This window comes from Dermacentor silvarum, chromosome 11 (genome assembly GCF_013339745.2).
Source record: "Dermacentor silvarum isolate Dsil-2018 chromosome 11, BIME_Dsil_1.4, whole genome shotgun sequence".
Classification (NCBI taxonomy): Eukaryota; Metazoa; Arthropoda; class Arachnida; order Ixodida; family Ixodidae; genus Dermacentor; species Dermacentor silvarum.
In genome coordinates this window covers 35878337-35886611 of record NC_051164.1, presented here as the reverse complement: position 1 = coordinate 35886611, position 8275 = coordinate 35878337, and the positions used below count along the sequence as shown (strand labels likewise).

Here is an 8275-nt window from a genome sequence, read left to right as displayed (position 1 = left end):
AAAGTTGGTTCAGGTATTATAGTCGTCGTTGCAGGTGCACTAGAATCCGTGAAGGCGAAAGCACTGCTGGCTTGTACTATTTCGTCGATGTAGGCGAGCGTGGTGCCTTTGTTAATGTGCTTATATTCGTGGCTGAAGTTCGAGAGCATCACTGTTGCTTTCCCTTCGCGTAGTTCACCGATGCCTCTAGCGACGCAAATTTCACGGTCGAGCAGTAAGTGATGATCGCCCTCGATCACGCCCTCCATGTCTGCAGACACTTCGGTACCGACGGAAATCATTACGCTTGAGCGAGGCGGAACGGTGACTTGTTCTTCAAGCACATTCAAGGCATGGTAACTGATGTTTGTATCCGGCGGTATCGCTTTGTGTGTTGAAAGCGTTATCGACTTGGACCTCAAGTCGATGACTGCACCATGTTGGTGTAGAAAGTCCATGCCTAGGATGACGTCCCTGGAGCAGTGCTGCAGGATTACGAAGCTCGCCGGGTAAGTGCGGTTGTTTACCGTGACTCGCGCTGTGCAGATTCCAGCCGGCGTTATTAGGTGACCTCCCGCTGTCCGTATATCGGGTCCTTGCCAGGCCGTCTTCACCTTCTTTAATTTGGCGGCGAACGCGCCACTGAAGACGGAATAGTCGGCGCCAGTGTCGACGAGAGCGGTGACGTTATGACCATCGATGAGCACGTCTAGATCGGTAGACCGGCGTCTGGCGTTGCGGTTAATTCGTGGCGTCGGATCACGGCTGCGTCGGCTTGCTCTGCTGCTGCTACGTCGCGTCGGAAGGTCTTCGTTCGGCGGCGATGTGTTGTCAAGGCTGTTGCTAGGCGGCGTGCTGATATCTCGTCGTGATGATTCGCGAATCGTGGTCGTCGTCGGCGGCGGAGGATCTTCGGCATTGAGTCGTACAGCAACCGCACCTCCATCGGTTGCTGCTTTTAGTTTCCCGGGTATGGGCTGGGAGATCGGCCCCGGGTTGGGCCGGCATACAGGCGGCGATGCGGCGAGATGTAGCGGCCTGGTGACGGCGAGCGTGAGGGTCGTCGTGGTTGCCACTGGGCTCCGGCAAGGTAGTCGGCGATGTCGCGTGGTCGTTCACCTCGATCGGGACGCGGCGCGTTGACGGGGAACCCTCGTAGGCCCATCTCGCGGTATGGGCATTGGCGATAGACATGGCCGGCTTCCCCGCAGTGATAGCAGAGCGGGCGGGGGTCGGGGGCGCGCCATATGTCCGTCTTCCTCTGGTAGCTGCGCTGGACGACGGGCGGGCGTGCTGGCGGCGGCGGCGGTGGACGACGGAACTGCGGCGTTACGGGGCCCTGGCGCGAGCGCGGAGGGGGGCCTTGACGACGGGCGACGGCGGCGTAGGTCAGCGCTTCCGGCTGGGGTTGCGGCGATTGTGGCTGCACATCGGGAACTCCAAGTGAGCGCTGAACTTCGTCTTTGATGACGTCGGCGATAGATGCCACGTGAGGCTGCGACCTGGGAAATAGCTTATGCAGCTCCTCGCGAACGACCGCTCTGATGGTCTCGCGCAGGTCGTCGGCGCCTGGCGCTTGAGCATCGGCGTAGTTGGTCAGGGCACGGCGGTTGTATTGCCTGACGCGCATTTCAAGCGTCTTCTCGATCGTTGTAGCCTCGGAAAGAAATTCGGTGACAGTCTTGGGCGGGTTGCGCATCAATCCGGCGAATAGTTGGTCTTTGACACCTCGCATCAAGAACCGAACTTTCTTTTCTTCAGACATGTCGGGGTCAGCGTGGCGGAAGAGGCGAGTCATCTCCTCCGTGAAGATAGCGATGTTTTCGTTGGGCAATTGCACTCTGGTTTCTAAGAGAACCTCTGCCCTCTCCTTTCGTACGACACTCGTGAAGGTCCTCACGAAGTTTTCACGAAAAAGGTCCCACGTAACCAGGGTGGTCTCCCTGTTCTCAAACCAGGTCCGAGCAGCGTCATCCAACGAAAAATAGACATGGCGCAGCTTGTCGTCGTCACTCCATTTGTTGAACGTCGCGGTCCGCTCGTATGTCTCCAGCCAGGTTTCAGGGTCTTCAGCCGAAGATCCACGGAAGGTCGGTGGCTCCCGAGGTTGTTGCAGCAGGATGGGGGACGCTGGGGCTGCCATTAGGGTCTTTGACTTGGCCGTGATCGCTGTGGTCTTCTCGGGAAGAAGTCCGTACTCCGGCAGAAGTCCTTGCTGCCTACGGCTAGCTCGCTGGTCCTTGGTGACGTTGGCGTTGTCCTCCGGTTTAGGGCTTGGATCGCGGCTTTGCGGGGGCGTTCGCTGCATGAACGCCCTAGCACCTCCACCAGATGTCACGTAGTAGTGACGCTGAAGAAAACAGTCGTAAAACTGTACAACGGAACTGGTTGTTTATAGGGCGAACCTGTGCCCACAAAAGCAAGGTACACTCAAAGCACAACGAAAGCGGCGAACACAGTCGGCGGTCGTTGAAAATCTGATCAGCGGCGAGACGCGTCGGCTTTTATACCTGAGTCATCGAAGGTTCCAGATTAATCCCTGATGCCCGCGTGTCTTCCAGAAAGTTCTAGACAATTCGCGTCGGTCACACAATCAGATAACATAAGCGTCGGTGATAACAGGCAACGAAAAGAAGCATCGATAACGTTCTAGAAACTTCCGATACAGGCGCGTCCTGCGCCGAGCGATAACGTTTAACACTTGTTAGCCGGTGGAAAGCGGCCACCGGTGAAAGATAAACATGTATACGTGTCAATATTCTGGGCATCCCCAAGAGACGGCAAACAATATTACCTTAGGTGTGTCTAGCTACGACGAGTTTGATTATATTTAAATCTTGGTGCAGGTTTAGATTAGTGCAAGTGGAAAAGTCACGCAGCCGCAAACCTAAATATGCGAATAGCAGAAAAAAGCGGTATGAAGCGAACTTGTAAACACCTCATATCAATGCCTAATTTAGCTGTCGCACATAAAGGCTGGAAGGAAAACATTTTGCGTTTTCGGTGAATGAGTTCAGATACTGCGGTTAGAGAATCAGAAATTACTATCCAACAGCAAGGAAACCAAAGCACAACATTGTCAGTTCTTTCTTCAGGGTGTCAAAGAGTCATGGAACGTGGGGTCACCTATTTTTTTGGCGGAACTTGCAGTTGATTGAAGTTTTCGCGCACCGTATACAGGGCCACCACCGGAACTGAGCCCTTGGAGATGCCCTTTTCGGGGACTGCGGAAGTGCCAAGCGCAGAGCACCCACTCGGGGAACAGAGCGTCCAGCCGGCGCTCATGCCGCTGGCGGCCATGGCGTCGGCTTGCCTGGTCATCAGCCTGCTCACACTGTTGTGGCGCCTTGCCGCGCCAGCGCACAGGCCACGCCGCATCGTCTGCCTGACGCGGGCTTGCGTGGCTCTCAATGACATGTTGGTGGCCGCGTCCAACGCCAGCGTCGACCCCTGCGACAACTTCTACGAGCACGTGTGCGGTGGCTGGAGAGAGTCCGCCTCCGTGTACGAGAAGCATCTCAGCCTCTTTGTCGACAAGGTATGATATGCCGCCCTCAATTATCTGTCATGTTCTTGCGAATTCCATGCAGCGTCGCATGATCAACCCTGATATAAAACATAGCTGGCGTTACTCCTACTGATAGCATTCGAAAAGTAAACTTACGATCCCGTTGATTTCTTACAGATATGTTAAAGGTATTTGTTCCATGTAAAACAGGCTGCCCTTGCCGAGGCATTGCAAGAGGGAATCTGACGAATGAACATGGTTTTTGTTTTCTTCGACACAGATGAAGTTGATTGATTATGGTGTTGAAGTGGAGGAGGTGACATAATGACGAAGGCACAACAAGGTAACGGAAAGTACAAACGGACAATGCTGATAGAGCAAACTGAGCTCTTAGCTCTTAAATGCTATTACAGTTACCTTCTCTCGTAATGTCTTCCTTCCCTTGTAAAGTCGGCGTATACAGAGCTCTGACGTAAGCACTGTTGTAATATCGGGAGCGGAAGGAAAGAGTAAGGGATTTTTTGTGCGATATTACGCGCTCCTTTCTCCAAGTACCACATTTAATCATGATAGCATTGGCTACAGATTGCGAATGTTCTCTCCGTGCTCAAAAAGCGCTGCAGCGCTCATCTTAAGGGGTCCTGAACCACCCCCTGGGCTTGGTGAAAAATCCTGAACCATTCCACTCGTTTGAAGTTGCATGACCAGCGAAGCTGTTTAGCACACGACACAGAAGAGACACAGAATGGAGAGCGGAAGGAAACTAGATACTCAAGCACTTGGAAAGCCTACAAAGGGAGGCCAGTGAGAACGTAGACATGGCCGACGCAGGTCGCACGAAATGTCGGTGTCACCTTGTTTTGTTTCGACGGGACCACCACCACGGCAGAGCGGAAGGAAAGAAAATAGATACGCAAGCGCTTGGAGCGCCGACAAAGAGAGGGCGGTACGTACGTAGACACGGCCGACGTGCGTCGCCCAGCCGCAAATCTTTGAGAAACCTTTGTTATCTACCTGTGAGTCTACTGATCTTGAAAATGGTGCATATGGATAACTAATTACTAAAAATGCATAACTAAGTGATGGGACCTGTAAGCTTTTGCATAGAATCAAAACATTTTTATCAAATCCGGGACCTGAGTTCTCGTTGACGCAGAAATAAAATACAGGGGACCCAAGCCATAAACAGCTTCACTGTAAAAATATAGTCCGTGGATAGCCAACGCTGCTGTAAGCATCTCAGCCAAGTCTTGCAGTCGTGCACGACAGGGGGCGTTCACAAGCGGAGCGCCATGTCACTTTTCTCTCAAACGCTGTTTTCAACACAAGAGAGCTGCTCCATCTTTTCGGGACGCTCTATTTCGTATTATGGAACATTACCATACCCGGCTGCCAATTGCTGACATCAATCAAGAAGGATGTTTGGATCAGTGCGCTTCTTCCTGCTGTTACTGTGTGTAATTATTCACGAAGTTTAATAAACAGGCTGAAGTAAGCGAAAGTCTGCTTGCAAATTTCAATAATAAAACGTACTTCAAGAAGTAGCCGACTATCTTTCGTTCACGCTCGGCCCCGGCATCCCGTGTAAGAATTAAAATTTACCAACCTGCTGATCGCTTACGTAGCCGTCGGGTCGCGATAATTTCGACTAGGTTTGAACGCTGAATTAGCCTCACAAACGCATGCTACTAGCGTGTGCTCAATTCTGGCGGCTCCTGGTTAGACTGTTCGGCATACAATTGATAACGCTTCAGAATTTACATGTTGGATGTTCCTATACTATCCGTCGGTCAAGCTGGTTAAGGACAAAGCCTGACCACACCACGTAGCGTGATCAGACTAGAGCATATGCGCGCGAGCCCTGTCGTGCACGAACCAAATGCTGCATATACGCACAACAGTGGCAATGTAGCTATGGCCTGCTGCGTAGCGTAGATATCGCGTAAGGATAAAGTTTGGCACGTCATAGGCGCCAGAATTGTAAGTAGTGCCGTCTACGTTAACATCCAAAGTGAAATTTAAACTGCGCGCCATGGCGACGTTCAGTAGACGAAGCGTTCTGGGCACGCCCCGCTCCGCCGTATACCTTTCGCAGTGCAAGACATCCTAGAAGGAGGGGAAGCGCTACGAATTGCGTGTATGACTGCCAATTTTAACTTGAGCTGCATTTATCTACTTTGATTACAAGTGTTTCAGTGCCCCTTTGAGCAAGAAGAGCCATTCAATCAATTTCACTCGGCAACTCTGCAGCTCAAAAAAAAATGTATGCGTGCTCCTTTGTTTATTACCAGGTAATCGACGTTCTGATGCGAGCCAACAAGAACAACAAAACGAGAAACCCAAGTCAACAGGCCGCCATGCTGCTGCGAAGCTGTCTAGTCATCGTCGAGGATGGCCGAGACGAAATGAACGCCTTCAGGAGCAGACTTACCAAGTTGGGCATCGCGTGGCCGTATGTCGACAGCAAGAACGAAGAGCTGACCGTAGCAGCAGCCAGGGTTTTCCAGGCGTTTCGGATCTCACCACTGCTTAGCATCCGCAAGAGCCGAACCAAGGCGGGCGAAGTGTTTCTACGCATCGAGCCTGGCGACGCACTGCCAAACTGGGTCAAGATGCGAGCACTGCTAGTGAAAAAAGGCAACTACCGGAGCTATTACGAACGCGTGGCAGATCTCTACAATAGCAACGTGACACCTGCAATAAGTTTCCAGGAGTTCAATCAGATTGAAAGCATATTGATTTCGGTATTGATGTCCGCTGACCACGGCGATGCCGAAATGGTTGAACTCGACTCTATGGAACAGCTCAGCCGCTACCTAGAACATAACAGCTTCATGCAGCTTCGAGCATTCTTGAAATACGGCCTCGATCTGCCGTCATCGACGAGGGTGCAATTGCGCGCCGTGGAATACATAAAACGCCTTCAAGACTTATCGAAGCATCTGGGAAAACAGCGGTTGGAGTTCTACCTCGGCTGGTGTGTGCTGCAGGCCATGTGGCGATTTATCAGCAAATCGTACTCACAATTTTGGTATCGGAACGTAGGCTCCGCTCTGGACACCGTTGTCGAACGGCCCATCCATGCTGACTGTATGGAGTTGACCGAGATGCTCCTGGGATGGACCGCGTACGCAGAGTTCTCGGGGACTCAAGAGGACGCTGAGGCACGGAACGACGTGAACGAGATAGCGCGGACCATCGCCGACGTCTTCGTCAAGCAGGTCAAGCGCGGTCGCTGGTCTTTTATCTCCGATCGCGTAGCTCTCGACCAGCGCGACTTCCACGACGTCCTCTTCCACAGCGAGCGGTTCAGCAAGCAAGACTTTAGCGACGTGTTCGACACAGTCGCCATGAACGTTTCGCTGCTGCATAACTGGATGGCCGTTGCCCGGGCCAACGCACGCATCCCCGAGGAAGAATGGCGGGAGGTGTCCTCTAGCTACATGAGACAACTACGTGAGTCCAACGGCTACACTTTCTTCGACTCGAAGAGGTTGGCTGTTCGCATCCCTCCACTCTTCCCGATGCTGCCGCTATACGACCGGGACTTGACAGTAGCGGCTAAGTACGGTACTATCGGAACACTACTCGGTGCCGCCGCTGTACAGCTCTTCGAGAGCCGCCTGCACCACAACTCGGTGGCGCTCGCCAAGTTTGAAGAGAAACTCGCCTGTTTCGCTTCGCCGGGGGTCCCATCACGGGACAACCAGCACGCGTACCTGGCCGCAGCGGTCGACCTTGTCTGGAATGCATTCGCGTCGGCAGATACCAATGGATCAAAGGCGGCCGGCGACCTTGGCAAGTACAGCAGCGACGCAACGTTCTTCGTGGTGATGTGTCACCTCTTGTGCAAAGCGCGCACGTCGCTCCTGATCGAGTTCCGCTGCAACCAGATCGTGAAGAACAGCCGCGTTTTCGCACGGGTTTTCAACTGCGAAGTCGGCCGGCCCATGAACCCCAAGAAAAAGTGCGATTTCTTCTCGTACACCTGAGGCTCCTTTACGAGTGGTCACTTCGTGTTCATTGCCGAGACAAATGCACGTAACTACTTTGTTTATTGCGTTTACTTTGAGTGAACACTGCAACTGAGCTGCCCCTATTGCGTGCGTTGCAATTTTGCAATATGGTGCTCCTTTATAACCCTTGGTTGCATGTCGATGATACATGGTCGTTAATTGTGGCACCTAATGTGACATTTGTAATATCCTTATTTATCACACTTCGGATAATGCTGCGAATTGTCTTCGTGCACTTTTTGCGTCTGTGTTGGCTGTTCGCTCCTCAAAAAGGTACCAGTCATGTAGCATCGTATTTGTGATACTGATATTGTGAATGATATTGTCAGTGTTATAACCGAACCGGTTCAGATTAAACTGTTTGCTGATGACTGCATTCTGTTCAACGAAAATAACTGTCCTAGTGACCGAGTTCTACTTAACTTAAACCTCCAGAAAATGGACACGTGGTGCAGTAATTGGGACATGCAACTTAATGTAGAAAAAAGTTTTTATAAAGATAACCAACAAAAACTTGGTGCATTTCATTGCCTACACTATTCCATCGCATCCCCTCATAGAATTTAATGAACATAAATACCTTGGTGCTACCATAACAAATCGTTTAAGGTGGAACAATCATATTGACAACGTTTGTTCGTCCTCCTACCGGACACTTGGGCTTCTGCACCGCAAACTAAGAAATGCTCCTTCCAGGGTAAATTTTATAGCCTACTATAGCCTCATCAGACCACAACTAGAGTATGCTTGTTTAGTTTGGGACCCCTACACT

General features: G+C 51.7%; 1 protein-coding gene across 1 annotated transcript; it reads left to right on the top strand.

Annotated features, from left to right (window-relative positions):
- The first annotated feature begins 3164 nt into the window (after positions 1–3164).
- Positions 3165–7479, top strand: LOC119432511 (endothelin-converting enzyme 2). The gene is made up of 2 exons (XM_037699678.2): positions 3165–3517; positions 5779–7479. Exons 1-2 carry the CDS (start codon positions 3188–3190, stop codon positions 7477–7479), a joined length of 2031 nt encoding a protein of 676 aa, XP_037555606.1. The 5' UTR covers positions 3165–3187.
- The last annotated feature ends 796 nt before the right edge of the window (positions 7480–8275 follow it).